The sequence below is a fragment of the Clavelina lepadiformis genome, chromosome 3, assembly GCF_947623445.1.
Source record: "Clavelina lepadiformis chromosome 3, kaClaLepa1.1, whole genome shotgun sequence".
Classification (NCBI taxonomy): Eukaryota; Metazoa; Chordata; class Ascidiacea; order Aplousobranchia; family Clavelinidae; genus Clavelina; species Clavelina lepadiformis.
The window spans coordinates 2,617,409-2,638,497 of record NC_135242.1 but is presented as its reverse complement, the minus strand read 5'-3'; the positions used below and the strand labels follow the sequence as shown (position 1 = coordinate 2,638,497).

General features: G+C 35.7%; 2 protein-coding genes across 3 annotated transcripts in view; both read right to left on the bottom strand.

Annotated features, from left to right (window-relative positions):
• The window catches only part of LOC143448936 (uncharacterized), a 41,746-nt gene extending 40,952 nt beyond the window's left edge, over positions 1-794 (bottom strand). The window contains exons 1-2 of the mRNA XM_076948898.1: positions 652-794; positions 403-492 (exon numbers count right to left, since the gene is read on the bottom strand). The gene's annotated coding sequence lies outside the window, so the exon portion shown is untranslated. The remainder of the gene's footprint in view (positions 1-402; positions 493-651) is intronic.
• Positions 795-7,169: 6,375 nt separating this feature from the next.
• Positions 7,170-19,672, bottom strand: LOC143450648 (uncharacterized). Of its 2 annotated transcripts, none has more exons than XM_076951282.1 (16): positions 19,519-19,672; positions 16,822-16,951; positions 16,559-16,758; positions 13,020-13,154; positions 12,784-12,936; positions 12,100-12,159; positions 11,754-12,021; positions 11,407-11,588; positions 11,209-11,274; positions 10,532-10,729; positions 10,044-10,112; positions 9,821-9,973; positions 9,183-9,239; positions 8,821-9,021; positions 8,385-8,456; positions 7,170-8,099 (listed from the first exon to the last, which is right to left on the bottom strand). In XM_076951282.1, the coding sequence occupies exons 2-16, from the start codon at positions 16,862-16,864 to the stop codon at positions 7,770-7,772; spliced, it is 2,187 nt and encodes a 728-aa protein (XP_076807397.1). In that variant the 5' UTR covers positions 16,865-16,951; positions 19,519-19,672; the 3' UTR covers positions 7,170-7,769. The 2 variants fall into 2 exon arrangements, with proteins under 2 accessions (XP_076807397.1, XP_076807398.1); XM_076951283.1 differs by lacking the exon at positions 19,519-19,672 and adding an exon at positions 17,581-17,851.
• Positions 19,673-21,089: the final 1,417 nt, after the last annotated feature.

Here is a 21,089-nt window from a genome sequence, read left to right as displayed (position 1 = left end):
ACAACGGATTGTGCAAAAGTTCTATTCACTTAAAACTTACGCACAAGTTCTGCTTCTACTGACTTACAATTTACAAAGAATTTACTTTAAATCAAGGCGCTAACTTGATTTTATTAACATTTTCGTTCTTCAGTTTTTTCAGAAGTAGGCACTTACGCTATGATTGACGGTTTGATTAAAACCATAATGCCAGATTGGCATAAAACCTTCGAGCTCATCACATGTGAGATGTAGATATATAAGTTATAGGCTATCTAAATTTAATTAATTTATTCAGTTTTATAGTTAGTTAAAGTGATCTTTTTAGATGACACAAAAAATAAAAGATAGTAATTTGTGTTTTTATTTCGTCTATCTAAAGTAATTCTCTTGCACAAAGACAAACTAAGTTAAACAACATACCGGTACCACCAACTGCTGTTAAGAGTTTGGAATAACCCTTTCGAACGAAGTCCATCGCAGAAGAATTCTATTTCGGCATCAAAGACTTATCTAAAAGTTTAGTTTAAAACGAACAAGTAGGTTAAGCTTATTTTGTGACCTACTGAGCCGGGTTTTGCAAAACGAAACTGTTTACGTGACTTTAATATTTAATAAGCAAACATATAATTCTAAAGCTGGCTATACCACTAAGCCATCCATAGGCATTACCTCTTCGTAGAAGGCTTACTAAAAGTATAATGGAAATATGCTCTATTTACAGCTCATCTTGAACAATCTTTTTTCTTTTTAATTTATAGGATTCAATAAAATTTACAACAAAAATGCAAACAAAGGCCTTTCTCTTGCTACGACCTATACGGTGGTATGCTGTGACTCTGAAAAGCTAATAATAAAACTAGCAGGGGAAAGGATGGCACTCTAGGGTTAACATTTATTTTGAATTTCTCTACAAAAGCTTTTGCAAGCATCAGCTTGCTTCATCAGGTGTACTAAGGAATGACCTCAGAAAAGGTTATCTTTGCAATGAATGACACGTCACGATGACATGCAAATGACATGACATGTAATGATATATGGTTTTACAATTGTAACTTACATCTACTAAACTGAGGTTTTACAAGTTTAATATGAAACATATCGGCAGCTTTTTACCAGTAACCCAAAGGTGTCCGAGTGTCCAATTCAAACACGAAAATGTGCCGATTTTTATTGTACTCCCTGTTTCTATCCCACGGTTTGTTGAAATATGTTTACTTTTATCAATTATGAAAAACTGTGTTTATTTTTACAAAGAACTTAAAGATTCATTAACACCTGAAAAACCGTTGAGGTAAAACATGCAAATAATTCACAAATAAATTGTTGTGAATAAAATAATAAAGCCACAAATAAAAGAATTACAATTATCAAAAAATACAGTTTCATTTGTTGAAATAAAATTGATTGTCCTCGTCAATAAATGCCGACGTTATGTTCACAAATATATCTTGTAAAATATATTTGTGTCGTATAGACCACGTAGTGGGTATAATGATTTATTACTATCTATTAAAGTGATAATTGTTGGGTGTTTGTTGGTGAAATTATGACATAACTTCATAGACCGTGACATAATTTATCGCAAAACGTCAAGTAAAATAAGAGCGTGTTATTTCCCTGCTGCTGCGTGTAGGTCACCTCGTAAACCACGTTGTACAAATTTACTCAACTTTCACGTAAAATATTTGCTTCAATTTACGACTTCTAAACTGTTGTAAAGCAGGAGATGTCCAAACTTGCTCGTTCGCGGTCTACATCTTTTTTATCGTTTTGCCGCTCGATTGTTTTCAAACGTTTACCTGCAAGCAACGATATGTGTAAGGACATATCCTGTCGTTCAAACAATATTTGCAGGTCTTAATTTAGGGTCAGATAAAGTGAACGCCCGATAGGCAATGTTGTGTGGGTGTAGATGTCACGCTAAATTCTCCCACCAGGAAACTTCCCGCTCTTACGGCCAATCAATTAACCGTCCTATGCTCTTCTCTTAATCGCGTTCACTCGAGCACGTCTAGGATAAAAAAAGGTATTCTCAGCATCGTCCATCAAAAAAGAAGCAACCTTTCTTCAGAGTTCACCTTTCTTTCTTCAGTTCTTCAGAGTTCTTTTTCACCAAACCAACGAGGTGCCATCCACTATGGTTAGTCGGCAAGATAAAAAATCGCGAGCAGCGTGACATGACTCGGGGGTGGAGTTGTAGGAAAAACTAAAACGTGTACTTGTATCTAAAACTCACAAAAAACGATGAAAAGTGTTACAAGTGTCAATACTCGCATACGGGTAATATTAATAATTAACTGTACAAATTGTGGACTTTGAAATAAACAACAGAATAAAAGCTTACATCGTGCGCAAGAGTGGTTGTCATAGTATATGGGTATGGAATACATCTACTGTAACAACATGTCACTGTGCAGTGGTAAACAAATAGCCTACGTACTTTCGTCTGCTAATTTCAAAATAAGAGCCGGCGAACCAATCGCAAAACACATGCGAAATAACGTGAAATTTGGTGACATATAAATAGAATTTAGCAGCTATAGCTTGAAATAATTTTATAAAAGTAAACAATTATCTTTAGAAGTTTGGAATTAGCTTTAGAAGTGATTTTGATGTTGTCAATAATGCAATGATATGAAATCTGTAACGACAGCACAAAGCTTTCAAGTTTTACGGGAACAGCAAATACCGCCGTAAATTTATAACGTTGTCTTATTACAAATTTTAAGTTTTAAACAATATAGTTTGTAACTGCAAAAATATTTATTTTTTAGGCGGAGCCTTACTTATTTATTTATGGCAAGTTTTATTTTTATGGCAAACAGTCAATTATTAACACAGTATAAAAATAAATTAAATAACAGCTTCGCCGGAATGTTTTCCCACAGCGTTCGGTTAAATTCAAATTTGTGGGTAATTACTACTTGTTGCTAGTCTTGTAAATTTGATAGCTTGTCGTAAATATTGAAATGCCCAGACTTGCACAGTCATATTATATCTGGGCATCGTTTGTTCACAGTTTAATTGTATTGCAGCAATTGTTTGCTGCATTACAGTTCGTTGAAAATTGTTTGCCATTTTTATAAAGATTTATTCATGCAGTTAACTCTATACCATTATAGGGTGTATTAATGCAATACGCAATCAGTGAATAATAGCCTATCTATTGTAAAATTATTTCGAGTTATAAGAAGGTTAAATTTTCTGAATTTTTCTGAGTAGTTATACTAGATATAAACATAAATAGTTTATAAAAATTATGTCTGTAATTTTCAATATAGTTTAATTAAATTTTTGCTACAAACCCATAAACAACCTTGTTAAGAATTGAGTCACGTCTAACACTTCATCACTGAAAGGCGCTAGCGAGTGAGAAATAGATTTGTTTGTTTTCACATCGGTTGAATCTTCATGCGCTGCACGAAGCCGCTGGTAACCGGCAAATTCAAAGAGAAACTTGCGATGTTGTACCGTCAAATTTGTATCAAATCCCGAATCAAATGCTAGAAGCTTTTGTTGTCATCTTATTAAAGCTCATGGCTGTATGAGACATGCATAGGAACAATAGTTGCTGTAGATCCTCGCTTAACAGGACGAATCGTTTTAGTTTGATCTAAGCTTAATCTTTTTGTAATAAATAGACACACGCTTGCATGATTGTCTCAAAGTGATGGTTCTATTAGGTAATGGCAAATGGGTCAATACAAAAAATATAAACTGACGCAGATAACGTGAAGTTCAAGAGTAGAAAAAAAGTCTGTTTACATGCTTGCTTTTATCTAATTAACTAAACCTGCCCATAATGGCGACCGATCGAGGAAAGTCGATCTGACTTTACTCCATAATCAATGTGTTTAGCGCAAGACCTCTGTCGTACCAGAAAAGTTCCGGCTGTCAAGCGTCGCAATAAGCCCTTTGTTGTCATACGGCAGTTTCGCATTTTCGATCCAAACACAGCAAGTGGCCTTGTGTTGTTTAAAATCTATAGTTTTAACTGTAATTCTCCGAAGAAGTGGCGTTTTTGTTATCTTCGTGCTCTGTTATCTGCGAGCCCATCTTCGGCGATGGCGGTCATCAGTTGTTGCTGGGGATTTGGTGCCCACTGGTGACAGGTACAAGCTGCTCTTTACTCTTTGGCTTCTCGGTGGATGTCGCGTTTTTCCTTGTCAACGTTTTCAATGTGGTTTCATGCTCTTTCTGCTTCGCAGTATACGTTTCAATCTGACATATGACCTCGACGACAGCCATATGCGTATTTTCATCTTCCTCGCCGTAGGTTGAAGCCTTGCTCACAGCGCACTCTGGCCGCGTATTCATCGTCATCGTCGTCGTCAGAACTACGTCATTTCAAATTTTATTTTTGAAGTTTTACATAAATTACAGAGACACAAATTCGATCGTGCTAAGAACAAAATAAATTTGCTTCTTTGTTTAGACATTTATTAAGCCAAGACCGACTCGAGTCAAATCGAGTCTTTTATATAATTTATTAAAGGTCAAAGATGTCGACTTCAATAAACTGAAATTAAACTAAAAAATGTTTACGCCAAAAACATAACAATCTACTACTGGGTACATAGGATAAATGGATTCGAACCTTTGCGAAAAGAAAGCAAATATCTGCGCATAAGATCTGTCTCAGTGAGTTGTAGAAGTAAACAAAGCTACCCTAGCTGATATTAAAATTGCTGAATACAAAACAAGAAAAAATTCAGCAACAAACAAAAGAACTTGGATGGAAAGTAGCCTTGTACAAGTGAAACAAACTCGACTGCACAAAGAAATAGAACAATCTTCTGTAGCGCAACGTATCAGTGTTTTCGCAAGAATATTCCAAATAAAATCTTTAACAAACTATAAGGTATCACTTTAACAAAGCCAACAAATGCCAAACTCTCATAAATAGCGGACAATCATCGGATATTTGTTGCCAAAACAACTGCCGCTTAAGTGGGGGCTTATAAAAGAGCCTTTTGTTTTAACAACAAAAAATATTTATTGTTTGTAACTCAATATTGCGAAACGTGCGTATCACAAATATTTCGTTTGTGGTCTTTTGAAAAAGAAGATTACTTCACAATTGTAAACTATATTTTTAGTAAATATTGAAGCGTAGATTTGAATGTCACATTCTCAAAACGGTTTAAATCCAAATACTTGTAATTATGTCACGGGAGAACATTTTTATACCGTTCCCAACATTATAGGAAAATACAGTATATTCAGCTATGTGTGCGTCAATGCAGCCTTCCCTAGTCATCATAAAGCGTGGTTCAAACAGACGTCACGAGGTCAGTCGGCTCTATAGTGTACATTTTCGCACCAGGGTATTTTTGAGATCATTTAGTCGAATCTAAGTTATGTAAAATCTTCCTACTTATGCTACGCGTATTCAGTGCTTTTCAATGTCGTAGTGCAAGAGAAAAATAAAAGTATTTCACAAAACTTAAAAAACAGAACACCACGATCAAGTATGTACAAATATGATCAAGTAATTTTGAAAACCTGAAGTATTTGTCGTCAATTTAACCGATCCGAAACTCGTCATCGAAAACTGTGTGTGTATTTATTTATTTATTTATAATTATGATATTACGACCACGTTATAGCGGTGTGCGCGATATTTATTAGTAGATTAGGAACTGCATCTCTGGCTTTATTGCGTGGGAGTGAGAGCAAAAAGAGAAGGGAACTGGACGCGAATCAGCTGTGATCTGAGCTGCACAGAGTAGATCCAAGCTCAATAACGACACAAAACTGTTGTCAACTAAACACCAATTTTACAACATGGAGGGAAAGAGCAGATCCCGACCATTTCATGGCCTGTGTGAGACAACTCCGAACGTGGAAACCAGTTTTGCAACATCGGATCCTCAACCAGCCGTGGCTCAGGTCATAACCCAAGACCCGGTTGGTCAGCAACAGATTGTTGTTCAAATTCCTGTCCTTGGACACGACCCCACAAAAATCACCTGTTCAAGTGTCATCAAACGGTTGTTAGCAAAACGAAAAAAACCAAAATTCTCTGCTTGGGTATCGGTGGTTAATTTTTGTGCTGTTGGTCTGATTTTCTTCTGGATTCCTTTAGTTATTCCAAGCAATTATAAAACTGTTCATACTTGCCCCGTGGGTAAAAACAAGATCGGAGTTTACAAAGCTTATATAATATCTTATCAAATGAGTCATTACATTTTTCGTGGCATTTGCTTTTAAGTTACATTAAAATATGAAACCCCGGTACAATAAAATTATTAGAAATCATTTATACGAGTCATTATATACATATACGTACATAAAACTTAGGCCTATATGGCCATATTTAGATTAGGCCTACTGTTGGCTCTTTCGCTCTGTTTCACATACGAAGTAATAAAATCTTTTGTGAAAAAACCATGAGTTTCTTTGTTGGCTTAGATGAGGTCAAAATGTAGTTAAGTAAATTTGTTATAGGAAGTAGTTAGTATAAAATTGGCTTCGCAGAATGCATCACACTTGGTAAATCTTTCTTTTCATATAAAAATTAACTTTTCTGATGACGTAATGCATGATTTTTGTGACTGTAAGTGTATCTAAAAGCCTTCGAACATTTGCTATCTCGTTTGAACTGGGCCACGTGGTTTTGAAATCAAAATTGTTTTCTGAAGCTGTGAAGAACGTGACATTGAGCTAATGCCTCACAAAACATTTGAAATTTCTTTGTGGTGCCACAATAGACCATTTTAAAGCTTGTCATTAGTGGCTATTCCAGGATGGCATTGGAAAGGCATTTTGGTTCTAATTCCCGTTTAAAACGTATTTTTCACTTTGTGACATGCCTAAGGGTGTATGAATTACAATAATGATGATGTAATGGAACTAATTCTCTTTTTCTATTACTTTACAGGAATAATCTTGCTTAGCTTGTTGGTAACATATAATTTGCTACTACGACTAGGGTCCCATAATATAATTCATGAATAAGTTAATTTATAAACCAGTGGCATTGCAAAAAAGGATTTGACATAGTGACCATAAATTAAAGTCGGATATACTTCTAAGTATACAACTTTACTGTGTTTGTACGCGTTTAGCGACCTGATCTATTTCCAACATAGAATGTTGTGTGGAAGAGATTGTAATTTTCTGAGAACATAAAATAAATTTCTAACCAAAAAAAACACTTGTTTACAGCCTTTTACTACAGACGTTCAGTGCCAGTAGCAAAATACATTTTTATTTGATACAAAGGTCAGCAAACCATGTCGTATTCCAAGCAAGTGTCATTGTGGGGCACCAAGATTAGGCTACTCCTCTATTACATCTATTACTATCCGCCGAACGTGTCACTATGACTTTTAAAATTGATAGAATATTTAAAAATATTTGTAGCAAAGAACTTTGACGTTGCTTACCTCAGTACGGAAAAATTACTGTAAAGTTTTTAACACAGTTATGTACAAGATTCATTTCAACAACTGTTACTAAAAGTAAAATCATTAATTACTTTCAAATACAAGTTATTTACAAAAATCCACATCGAATGAATTGTTCACTGCGCCTGCTTAAAATAACGACGCGTACGCTGAAGTGAAGTAAGATTAAGTCGATTTTCCAGGAAGCTGTTGTAAGTGGAATGTTCACGTTTGCAACTTTTCTTGCTTAAGGTTGATCAATAGCAAGAAGATTTTTAGTGATTGATAAATTTGGCATAATTATGTCATATACAAGGTTGATATTGTATGCATATCAAGAGGCGTTTATTTTATTTGTTTTCTGTAAAGTTTGAGAGCGTTCTTTACAGTTGTAGACTACTTTCGGTTGAAAACACTGCGCCACCAGTACACGAACCAATTTTGCTTCCAAGCACCTTTTTCGTATCTGTAGATCACTCTTTTTAGATATTCCTGTGCTTCCTCTAAAGACAAGTATCTCATGGAATCTTTCCTGCCTTTCATGATGTCCAGACATTCTTTGTACTCAACATTGAGGCAAGATTCCAGGTATTTCACCAAGTCAGGTTTATCTTGAGCTGCAACTTTTTCGGAAGGCAGTTTCAGCATTTCAGTCGCCATCATATCAATAAATTTTTTATGACACAGCTGTAAAACCTCAAGTGAAAGGTAGACACCTCGCGTCATCTGCAAAACAAAATATATTCGCTTACATTTTACAACAGCAGCTTTCATTAGCACCTTTCCATCACACTATGTCTTACAGTGATTTCAACACAAATCACGCCCACGCCCTATTCGAGAACGCTGCTACGCACAGGTCACGCTTAAGTTAAATTATTTCAAAAATTAATTGTTAATCAACTACTTTAAAGTAAAATAAAATGTTCATCTACTGTTGCAAGGTAACAGCAGAATGTGCACAATTTAGCTGAAAGGACGCTATCACATAAAAGAAAGCAAAGCGCTAACCTTATCAAGAAAACTCAAATACTCTTTCTTCACCACCACCGTAACTGTATCGAACTTCTCCCTGCACGACTCCTGTACATTTCAACATTAATTATATCGTTGACCTAACTAAGGCTTTGCTTTACAGTATATAGAAAACATATAGCAACTATTTGTAACTTGATCATTTGTAACATTGAAGTTGGATTTTCTTACTCCAACCATCATTTTGTCTTGTGTCGGATTAGTTTTTTTTCAGGATATTTATAAACGCGATGCAATGCATTAAAATGATTAGATTGGATTCCGCTCCATGATTACATCTGACAGATAAAGACTGGAATTAATCAGTTTTGGTATGAAGAGATCCTACGGTATTTCAAACGAGATAGAGAAGAAAAACATAGAAACAACAATTTGTTCCTTCCGTATGTTCGGATTAAATAAAAAATGTTACCAAGCGTTCTTTGTGCTTTTTTGAAATGCTTTCATATTCCTTCTGAATTTCTTCCTTCAGTTTTTTTCTTTGTTGGTTCACGGCATCCACTGAGGTTCCGTCTACTTTACTTTCATCGGCAAGTTTTGCGACAGCTTTTTCGTAGTATTTGTTGTGCAATGCTTTCAGTTCATCTTCTTGTGGCAAATTGTCGTCCATATGCTGCAATCAAATTAAGACGAGAACCTAATTAAAGTATGATGTATATATAACATACTGCATATGTTAATCTTTTGTTGCGTTTCAGCAACGAGTTGCAATATTAATTTTGGTAATTATTTTACCAAGATAACAAATAAAAATACAGCATAAAAAGTGTTTACTTTTTCCATCTTTTTGTTGTAGTAGCGGAAATATTTTAATTGCAGTTTGGAGAGTTTCTGTAAAAACGTCAAAAATTTTGTTAAAAATTTGCAACGAATAAACTTTTAAATAATAAGCAAAAACGCAAGTTATTAAAACTTGGGCTTATTAACTGAGTTGTATTGGGCATGGGATTTCTACATTGGATAAGAAAACGGATGTGTAAATTGTTTCATGATTTTTTAATATACTGAAGTTTAATAACTCATTTAAGCTAAAAGGTTCTGTCATTTTATGTCTTTTTTTCTCCATATGTAGGAATATACGAAATATAATTGGTCTAAAACCAAAACCATATTAACCTAAGGTAAAAAAAATTAGATTATTCTGAATTTTAAGCCATTATATGCAAGTTGGTGTTAGGCTTAGAAGCTGCTGGTGCACATAATACAAAGCAAATTGCATCATTAAATTAGATAGTTCTATGAAATCAAGGTTGGAACGCCAATTAATTACAACGGAATAAAATGAAAATGACAGAGGAACATATTCTACGGACAAACTTGCTTATAACAGCGAAAGGAAAACTACAATATAGCTATACATGGTTACAACTACTTAAAGATGATTAAAAACACTTTAAAGATTCGCTTATTACTTGTTCAAGTAACTTGCGACGCTTCCAACGAGATTTTGCTTTTGTCAAACTTTCCATCAGTTTGTGGTGATACTCTTCGTTATAAATATCCGGATTCAGATTGTTGTGACGAAATTTCTCCTCCGCCTGGATCTCTCCATCACGTTTGCCCTCCTTAAAATAAGAAATTTGCAACGAGCATATTAAAAATGGGACATATTAAACTTATTATATCATTTTTCACCTTTAATGCTTTCAAATATTCGACTTCAATTTGCTCAATCAGTTCTTGGTATTGCCTACGAAGCCTGGCCTGCAAAACAGAGAAAGCACATGTTTGAAAAGTTGTCGTTGGTAGAAACTTAAATGGTTGTTTAACTTGCCGCATGCGTGCGCTTTGTAAAAAATATTTTTAACAATCATTATTGCTCATGTGACGTGAGAAAGGGCTGCGATAATTAACCTAAAATTGAATAAAATTTTATTACGGTTTAAACTGGATTTTAAACTGGACCAAATTTTCTGATTTTGTCTGATTTTTGTTATTTTCCATTTTAAATTTTCTTTTTTATTTTCTTTAACTATAAAATTTTGTTTCCTATTTTAAATTGGAATAAACTGAAACACAATCTTGCAATCGTTTGCCCAATCCAATCAGCACGATCAAGGGTTGATGTTTTTTGTCCATTGTTTCGGAATATATAACGTCAAATGTTTGGCACGTTCCCATACCTCATTCGTAAGCCATATTTGCTTGTGTTTCTTTAACAAGGGACCTATGGCATTTGTAAGCTGCGTTTTGTAGGTTTCCTTATGTCCAGGATACGGTGAGTTGAATTCATTTTCATATTTCTTGTTGACGTCAACTAACTTCTTTTCGTGCCCCTTTATGAGGTCCTCCTCTGTACAGTAACTGCTGCTGATGTGCTCCTGCAAAAATTGAAACATTCCTCAATGACGTGGAAGGCTCATGTATAGGCATTACGGCTGAAAATTTCGCCGATTTTTTATAAACATTAGCCGGAATGCGTTAGCTGGCGATTAGCTTCCTTAGTCGCTAATTTTCGAGTTCCATTGTTAGTTTACTGTTTATTCACAAGCATTGAGATGAAAAGTGTTGCATTAGCAACGTATACGTCAAGCTAGACTTCAAAGTTTGACAGGAAATTAAACAATAAAGTATTAAAATGATTAACAGAGCAGCAGCACATTTCTACAAATCGATGGATTAAATATTATCAAAGATTTCCCTCCAAATTCATTTCCAGTGAACATTTTCGGTTGATAGTCAACAAATTTCTTAGTGGAACTTATAGCCGCTAAGCAGCTACTATATTAGCCGTATAAATTTTCCCAATCTTAATATATACATCTACCAACTACTGTATTATCATCTGGTTGTTTCATACCATCTCTTGGTCGTATTTCTCCTCTAGCTTTTGCAGCAACGTCTGAGCTAGCACAACGTCCAAAGCCTACAAGAACGGTCGCTTTTAGCTTGTTAAACAAATTAGTTGTTAGAGTTTTTGCGTAAATATATTTTAAGGTACAGAAAAGCAACTTTTAAAACGTTCTAGCTTATTTTAAACAAAGCAATTTCTTGATGCCTTCATTGCAAATTGCGGGTTCTGTATTTTTCCGTCCTCCAGCAGCTGAAAGAGGTTGATGGCAAAATTGTAAAGCCCAGTGCCATTCATAACTTGCTTACCGACCATTTTTGCTTCAACATGTTCTTTCAAAATCGTTTTGAAAACGATTACCACGTGGTTTTTGAACTCTTCCGATATATCTGCAGCAACGCAAAAACTTGTTGTTAGTTTTAAGTTTGTTAAGATGTTGGTTTTCTATCAAAAAATACTGCACTTATCATCTGAAGTAAACTAAGTGGTAAGCTGATATTTTCTACATGGCAAAACTTCAGTTGCAGTTAACATGGGCATTGGTGTTCACAAACCTTTCATTAAGAGCGTTCCTTTGTCTTCTCTTCCGTCGTCGGGTTTACCATGACCTGATATAATCATCCCAGGATGTGGAAGTAAAGCGCATTTAACGTTTTTAAATGCCCTGGTAATCCCGTCTCTAACAGCTTTCAAGTTTTCCTCATTTCCGGTGTATCTGCTGAAGACATATTGCAAATAGCTCTCTTTATCTCCCTCTTCCTCATCAATCCCAAACTTAAAGGCATTGTTGTCCTGCCAGTCACGAACTAACAACAACAGCGTCTATACGAAGTAAAAGGGGGAAATATAAATTGTATGGAAATAACTTCAAGCACAAAATCTTGAATTTGATCAACTCACCTGAAAACATGATCCTGTGGCGGTCGTGGTCCCGGCCATCTCGGCATAGCGAGTAAATATCTTCAAAATGTTTCGGGTTCAGTAAATGAGGTTTAAATTTGTCATATTCCTATGAGATTAAACAGGACAAAATCGCAGCAAAACTATAATTGCTTTGGGAAAGGAAAATTTAAAGAAAGAAACAACTGTCTGGAAACAATGGAGCTCTTAACATCACTGTCGTTGTCAAGTGAAGTTAGTGAACCACATTTTATTCAGCTACCCAGCCTAGATATCGTGTCACATAAAAAAAAGCAGCCACTTTGTATAGTGCTGTCATTCAAGATCCACTGGCCTTGCATTCCGTTGGGAAAGAACAATCGGATAAAACATGGTCGGCCAATTGTTTCTTCGCGCCATACTCACAAGCGGCGAAGTTTTCCACACCCCATTAAGTGGAAACATGACACGAATCGATGTAAATAATTAAGTTTTGTGTTTCTACATAGCAATAACTTTGCGATTTATGTCTATGCGAGCAGAAATCACTATTTCACTCAAGTTTGCTTATAAACAGTGCCATTTAAAAGCTGTAACACAGTCAACTGTCTTTAATGCTGTTAATCATATCAAGCCGTTGCAATTAGTCTTACGGTAGGCTAGCAGACATTACAAACTTACAAAGAAGCCCCTACCTAGACTTACCGCTAAGGACTCCAGTTCGTTCATCTTTATACGTTCTTTCAGGTTGTACATTTGAAGGGAACTTAACAGAGTGCTGAAAGCAAAAATGGCGGAATCACTTTCAGAACTATTGGGGTCAAACGAACCCTGCGTGTCCATCAAGATCAGTGCAAGCTACAAAAGGAAGTTAATTGTAATTAAACAGCCGTGAATATCATCAATATAAACATCATCATTTATCGTGAACACACTTAAACCTTTTGGCCATCTTTCTTGTTAATCATATGGGGTTTGTTCCAGATCCATATGCCACGTGTTTCGCTTTTCACACCGCTCCTCCAATGAAAAAAGCGTTTTATTGCTGAATCCTTGCTCTTCAAACACGTCAGGTCCTTAAACACAAACAAAGGCGTCTACTTCATGCTGTGAGGTTGGGAAGCGATTCGGTGTGAGGTAGTAGAATACGTTACGCTAATAAAGCTTTCTAAGGTTTTGACGCTTTAGACCTGGGGGAACTATGGGGACTTTCTTCGGCAGCCAGAAGTAAATGTCTCATGAACTATGGTGTAGTAGTAAAAGAAAGACGAGGCAAAGCGGGACACAAGCTGCTCACGCATTTGTGCTTGCTGTGCAAAATTAGCGGCACGAAGGCTGCTGCACACATAGTAGTGAAGTAAAAATTGTTTCGTAATCAACAATCTACTTTTGTTTTGACGACCAGGGAGCATGGGTTTTGAGGGTCGCTGTAACCACTGCCGTCGCTGTTAGGGTGCCCACCATGAAAGGTTTAAAACCACTGCTTTAGACCTTCTGAAACATTTAGTTTTGCCTATCACTAACTATATAGATAACTATGATATACTTAACCGTGATTATGACAAGCCTAAATCAAGAGGTGATTTTGTGATGCTCACATTGCATTTTCACTTTGCCAAAAGAAGTTTACTTGCGAGAAGTGCTGGGTTGTGAGTAAGAAGATACAAAGTGGGAATTATGACAAATAAAATGAGCAGCAACAACCAAATCAACGCAACTATGTAATCGTTTTGACTTGGGCTGATTTGCAGGAATATGATTGTTAAACTAATATTTGTTGAAGCTAATCAATTGCTCGACAAAGACCTAGTCTCTTAACTAATTATTAACAAAAACTTGATTATTTAATTACTAAATGGCGTATCAAATAAATCCAGTCAAACGACTTTTTCTAGTAAAATATTAACAACAACAGCAACAACAGCTTTGCAATTTTTACACGACGTCAGCTACTGTATTACGCCAAGTCACACAGGTCAAAACACGTAAGTGAAATTTCGTAAACTTGTTTACGATTTCAGACGGGTACTGGTATTCAATGCATCACTACGCACAATCGTGGCTGAAAGTGCAAAATCTGGAGTTTTGTTATTCTTCAGCAATATCATGCACAAATCGCTAAACTAATAAGTGAAAATGTTGCATGACATACAGGGTGCTTCAAAAGACTTGGTATTATATGATACAAAAGTATCCTATTGTGAGCTTTTCCTGTAAACATATAAAACTGAGCAAGAGTAATGATGAACATCACAAGTTTCTTGAAATTCCCACATACGTACTATGATTGACATAACACACACATTGTCAATGGTTGAATTATTTCACAAATTTTCAATTTCTGCAGCCCTACAGCAAGCCACACGTCCAGTCAGTGATCGAGTTCCCTCCAAACTCGCTCTTCGCCGTTTGCTATATTCCTGTTTGGACCTTTTATGCCAGTTCAAATTTACAGCATAAATGATTTTCTTTTTCCAAATTGATTATGAAATGAAAAATTGAAGTTGTTCGAGTGTTTGCTGTAAAAGTTTGAAACCACATATGCGAAAAGTGGGGGTTACAGGCCAAGAAGGTGCACAAAGCATATATTTTTTGATACACTTATGGTATCTTGTAAACTTCAAAATGTAGTTTTAACACGACTAACTTTTCAGAAATATAAAATTCTTTGGTCGCGCCTGCCGCCACTATTAATTTGGGGTTTGCGTCATGCAGCCCAAAGAGGTTGGAGACTGTTGGCATGAAGGCAGTATAGCGTATGTTGGGTGCTTAGAAGAAAAATTGGGGGAAAAAGAAGTAAAATGGCGAGACTCTATACTCTATAGAATCCAGTTTAAAGTCAGTGTCAACGCAAAAATTTTAATTGCACGAGCGATTGATTGCTAACTGAACTTTTCATTAATTAACTGCAGTCTAGCCAACGATATAAAGAACATGATAGGAAACTCATAGGGGAAGTACCGTGTTTATTTCGCCCTCGTTACGCTTCAGTGCTGACACATCTGTTTGACTTTGGTTGAGCCAACGGTATAAAGAACTCATAAAAACTTTTTACTCATAAAAAAGAAACAAACGAGGAGGAGGTAGTTTCCCATCATGTTCTTAATATATCGTTGGTCTAGCTATCTATCAATGCAAAAAAACTGTAGCCTACGATGCGATTCCCTAATACTTTAGACATAAAACGTTACGTTACGGTCAAGAACTGGTTTAAGGGGAATAGTGAAGGCACAACACAGAGAAGTCAAAAGAGAACTGTACTGTTCTTACTTCCGTGTTTGCCATTTGTAACAGACTGCCAAGCCATAAAATGAATGACAGGAAATAACAAGTCGTTCAAAATAAAACATCAACTTCAACAGACATTCTTATGCGAGCACATTCCATGGCGAATGATACCGTCGTCGTCGAATGAGACCGACCTTCGCTCATGGCCCTAACACAAATTGCGAAATTTGCATTTACAGCGTGACAGGCGCAGAATTTTGTTCATGGCTAAGGATAAGGGAGATTCCGCCTACTAAAAAGATGAAAAGCAAATTGACACCAACAAAGCAACAACAACAAACATCAAACATTTAATTACACATGCATTTGAACCTAACTGGAGAAAAATAGCTAAAATTTTGACATTGCGATGTTGTCAACGACGCGTTGCTTCCCGCGCATTTCATCTACAAACGTGAAGTTGGTTGCTAGTACCCTGATGAATTCAAAACCTGAATTTTGTTTCTTGTTTCGTCTTTTCATTCAGTTTCTTTTTTGCAGAACAAGTTGATTTCATGTTACATAGTTACTTTTTCATCTAAATGTTTTTAAATAAACATATTTAACGATATTGAATAAGTAACCAGGAAACCGGTAATTAACTTCACGTCAGTATTTTATGTTGAGTTCAACTTTTGAAGGTTTTTTATTTAAATACAATGCACTAGGCGGTAGCTACACTAAAGCACTTGCCTCCATAAAATGTTTGTAGGCCTATGTCTGGCACAAAAACATTCTTAGTGTTAAACTACATTTAACAACATACTTAACCAGGGGGCGTTGCCTGCAGATACAAATTTGGTACAAATTCTACACCAACTACGACTTTAAATTGCATATATAATCAATAATAAACGGCTTATACTGTATAGGCCAGGGGTGGGCAACCTTTTTGAACCCGAGAGCCGCTTTGGTTGTTAAATTTTAACTGACGAGCCAAGTCATAAGAACTTATGACGTCATGAATAGTTTATGTCGTTTAATTGTTCCATATCTACATTCCTCAATCGAAAAATATTTTTAAATTTGGATAATTAACAACTTGTCATCAATGCTGGTCTAAATAAGGAAAATAAAAAGAGAGAAACGTTCATAAACGGTACTCTTGGTAGCCTTTACAGTTTTTTTGAAATTTTACGATTCGACTAGAAGAGCCACAAAAAAAAAACATGGCGGCGAGCCGCAGTTTGCCCACCCTTGTTATAGACTATACCTCGCCGGACTCCAGGTACGTTGTCAGCAAAGAGAGTAAGAATGATTTTCCATCACGCATCCCACCAGATATCGAAATCACACCAACTTTATTATTTTTCACTTCGGGATGCTCCGTAAGCTTCTGGAAAGCGACCCTGTCCATCTTGTATCCGCCTCCTGCTTTGGGCTTAAGCAACTGTACAGCTTTTCCGGATGACTCTAACAAATGCAGTTATATCATTGTGTCATAAGAAGTGATAATTATCAAAAAGCGTAACTTACCTGTACTGGTCGTGGGGATGGGTACAAAGGAAGTTCCGCTCATGATCGGATTTAAACGTGATTGTTCCAAAATTATTGAGCAAAATCACTGCCTTTAAACGATTTTCTCCAGCACACAACCGGTGGACTGCTGTAAACACATTTTAAACATTCATTTAAACAGATTTTACTTCATAACTAGAGGTGCTTCATTATAGCTTGTGCTGTAAGTTAAGTAAGTCTTAGAAAGTTAATCAATTAACTGCGGTTTGAAACGAAGCATGTATGACGTATAAAGGTATGAAAAATGGCAAATCAACAGTGAAACAGACATTAAGCAAATTTATGTAACGAGAGTTAATATGTTTTGCTAACAACGCAAAACGTTCCCAGAACACTTTGTAATATGTCATTTCGCTAAGAAAGTTATTTTTTGGGACATTTTTTATCAACAGACCCAACAACTGTCGTTTCGATCAGCTGTCGTTCGATTAAGTGTCGTTCGATAAAGTGTCTTTCGATTAGGTGACGGGTCACGGACCATACATAATAAAAATAGTAATGTCGCGCACCCGGCTTAAATAGGGTAAAACCAACGTCAGCCAATATTAAAACCGTAAAATGAAGTAAAACTTAAATTTAGTATTGATTTAATAACCAGGTATTTTAGTAATTAAACTAATTGTATTGAAACAAAATGAGTGGAAAAAAGAGAAAGTATGACCAAAAATTATCTGAAGTATGGCTTTATAGATACCACAGTGAACGGAAATGTCATACCCTAATACGTAATATGCTTAGAAAAGCTAAGCAATGACGCTTTGAGACCAAGTCGTTTGCAGCGTCATCTTCATGAATATAAAGAGAAAACCTAGGAACAAACTTGACTGTGCAGCCGACCTAAGATGTGCATTATCTTCTACAAAGCCTCGAATTAATCGTTTGGTTTCCCAAAAACAACTACATCCTTCTCATTAATGAAAGTTAATTGAAAATAAATTGTTGTTTTGTTTAATGCTTTTATATTTTGCAATGAGGTGGGGCGCGGATGTTTTAGTTATCGTCAAGGGGGGCGTGTACCAAAAAGTTTCAGAACCCCTGGTCTAGAGCATCATTTAATGGGGCATGATAGCAGCAAACATTGAATTTTCAGCAGCATTTTTTACACAAATACACCGGTTTACACCTTTACACCTTTTACACCGGTACCGAGTAACGACAAAGTACCGAACTAATTTTTTGAAAATGTACCAAATACCGAAACCATCGCTACATTTTTGCCAAGTACTGGTACCGCTACCGACGGTACATTCATATTACCAATTGCCCATCTCTGCAAACAATCAACCAGAGCTTAGCAATTGCGCTTGTAAAAAGAGCATCGCTCTCGATCAACAATGAAAAAATTGGATCGCTCGTGCTTAGGTTCTTTTATAAAGAGAAGCTCGTACTACTGCCCACGCTCCGGCTCTTTTTGGCGATTAGAATTTGTTTTCATTGCAATGCATTTTTGGACACTAATTGCATTCGTATGTTGCAAACATCAAACTTGCATTGTAAAACATGTGTCTAACTGCAACTGTAACTGCTTATCATTGTTTGTTAATTGTAAATGTTATAGGAAATTTGATGGAATCCCATGCTGAAGAATTTTGTTTTGGTCACACTTGACATAAATGACTAATATTGTAGATGCCGACGTACAATAATTTAATATTCTTCATTTTCAAATAGCGTTGCACGTACGTAATTGACAAATATTATACGAATCTTACCTGACGGAGCTGCTTTTACAGACGTTTATTTGCTAGTACATATTACGTTATTACGTAACGTAATTTTTAATCTATATGCATTCACATCTAAACGCAACTGAAATGCGAGGGATGTTTGCACTCCGGTCTTGGCCCACATTGACATTTTCGAAATCAAATAACAGAAGATTGCAACGTGACGTAATAACCGTCTTTTGTTAACTATTGCTACGACTGTAAATCGAGTATGGAAAGTATGGTAGTGACACTGCTAAGCTGTTAAAATACCATAAAACAACGCGTAATTACTTATGGTCACGTAAATTACGTTAAATTTTGAGTTATGTGTAACACTACTATAAAAGTATATAGCGGTTAAGTTATAAAATAACGGCAACGTGAAACAAATTACGACAACAGTAATAACCGGTAATTTCCACACCAATAATTATGCGGTAATCCATAATTTAAAAAAAAAATAATGATACCGATGCTTCAATCGTGCAACAAATATAGTGCCGATAAAACTTTCACTTGCATTTCCTAGGACTCATAAGCTCAATTGTCATCAAATTTTCGGACAACAGATTTTTCGCGCATGCGCACAAGTTCTGCTTCTACTGACTTACAATTTGCAAAACATTTACTTTAAACCATGGCATTAAATATATTTTATTAACGTTTTTTCCCTCAATTTTTTCAGAAGTAGGCGCCTATGATTGATTGACGGACGGTTTGATTAAAACCATAATGTCAGATTGGCATAAAAACTTCGAGCTCATCACAAGTGGGATGCAGATAAATATAGGTTATGTAAATTAAATTAATTTAATCAGTTTTATTGTTAGGTAAAGTGTTCTTTTTAGATGAAACAAAGGATAAAAAATAATAATTTCTGTTTTTTATTTCTTCTATATCTAAAGTAATTCTCTAGCACAAAGACAAAATGAGTTAAACAACATACCTGTACCACCAACTGATGCTACGATTTTGGAATAAGACTTTCGCGTAAGATCAATCCCAGAAGAATTCTACTACAATTTTACTATGCTACAACAACTGCTGTTAAGATTTTGTAATAAGCCTTTCGAACGGAGTATCATCGCAGTAGAATTCTATTTCGACATCTAAGACTTCTCTAAAAGTTTAGTTTAAAACAAACAAGTAGCTTACGTTTATTGACTTACTGTCTATACTGTCTTACTATACTGTACTGTCTTACTCTACTTTATACCAGGGCTTCCCAAACTTTTTTGCTCGCGACCCCTTTCAAACTTCTGAAGTTTTCCGCGACCCTTCACGTTTAAATTGATTAAATTAGCAGTGCGAAACATACATTAGTCATTAGACATTTACTGAGATGCAAAGAGTAGACTGAATTCAAGCAACCAGTACTCAAAGTCTACTTACTACTTTACACATATATAGGCTACTGGAAACAAAAAAGCACACACATTTATTCATTGTGATTGGTGCGACTGCTTTCTGCTACAAAGCCTTGGCTCAATATCTGTTAATGCTGGTCTCAAGGCGGTTTCAATGTTGATTAGGCTGGAACGATATTTTGTTTCGATTGTATTTTGTACTTCGTGTAAAATTGTTATACGCTCTGCGACCCCTGAAGTTCGTTACGCGACCCCTTGCGGGGTCGCGACCCCCAGTTTAGGAAGCCCTGCTTTATACTATACTTACTATACTGTCTTACTATACACAGTGACTTACTGAGCCAGATTTTGCAAAACGAAACGAGCTGCGTGACTTTATTATTTAAAAAGAAAGCATATAGTTCTAAAGCTGGCTATATAACTAAGCCATCCATAGGCATTACCTCACCGTAGAAGACTTACTAAAAGTATAATGGAAATATACTCTATTTACAGCTCATCTTGTACAATCTTTTTTCTCTTTGATTTGGAGGATTCAATAAAATTTAAAACAAAAATGCAATCAAAGGCCTTTCTCTTGCTACGACTTATACGGTGGTATGCTGTGACTCTGAAAAGCTAATAATAAAACTAGCAGGGTATAGGATGGCACTCTAGGGTTAACATTTATTTTGAATTCCTCTACAAAAGCTTTCGCAAGCATCAGCTTGCTTCATCAGGTGTACTAAGGAATGACCTCAGAAAAGGTTATCTTTGTAATGAATGACACGTCACGATGACATGTAGGCTAATGATAGATGGATTTACAATTGTGAAACAAAATAATGAAATAATGTAAAACATTTCCAACATTTCAGGTAAAATATGATGAAATTAAATAAAATGAGACCATTTGTTCTCTTGTGTTTATAAATGTGATAGATTGTGTTAGCGAGACAGCATCCTTTGAGGTAAAGATTTGCAACCATCGGTAAACAGCGCAATGACAAACATTTATTGAGTAACACACCACTTAAAAGATAATGAGTAACATATTACTTAGTAACTAACTACCTTTAATCCCGATAATTGAAACCAAGTCTCAATTCAAATTTGCACAGTGAGATTTTTATCATTTTTATGTACTAAGTTTCACACAAGGCAGCATAAT

Bases quoted from the DNA above. Each gene is read 5' to 3' on its own strand.
- LOC143450648 (XM_076951282.1), bottom strand. From the start codon at position 16,864: ATGAGCGGAACTTCCTTTGTACCCATCCCCACGACCAGTACAG. The intron at 11,275-11,406 runs GCATCAAGAAAT...CCGTTCTTGTAG, and splicing joins ACCCGCAATTTGCAATGAAG to GCTTTGGACGTTGTGCTAGC. The intron at 8,100-8,384 runs GTTAGCGCTTTG...TTTGTTTTGCAG, and splicing joins ATTTGAGTTTTCTTGATAAG to ATGACGCGAGGTGTCTACCT.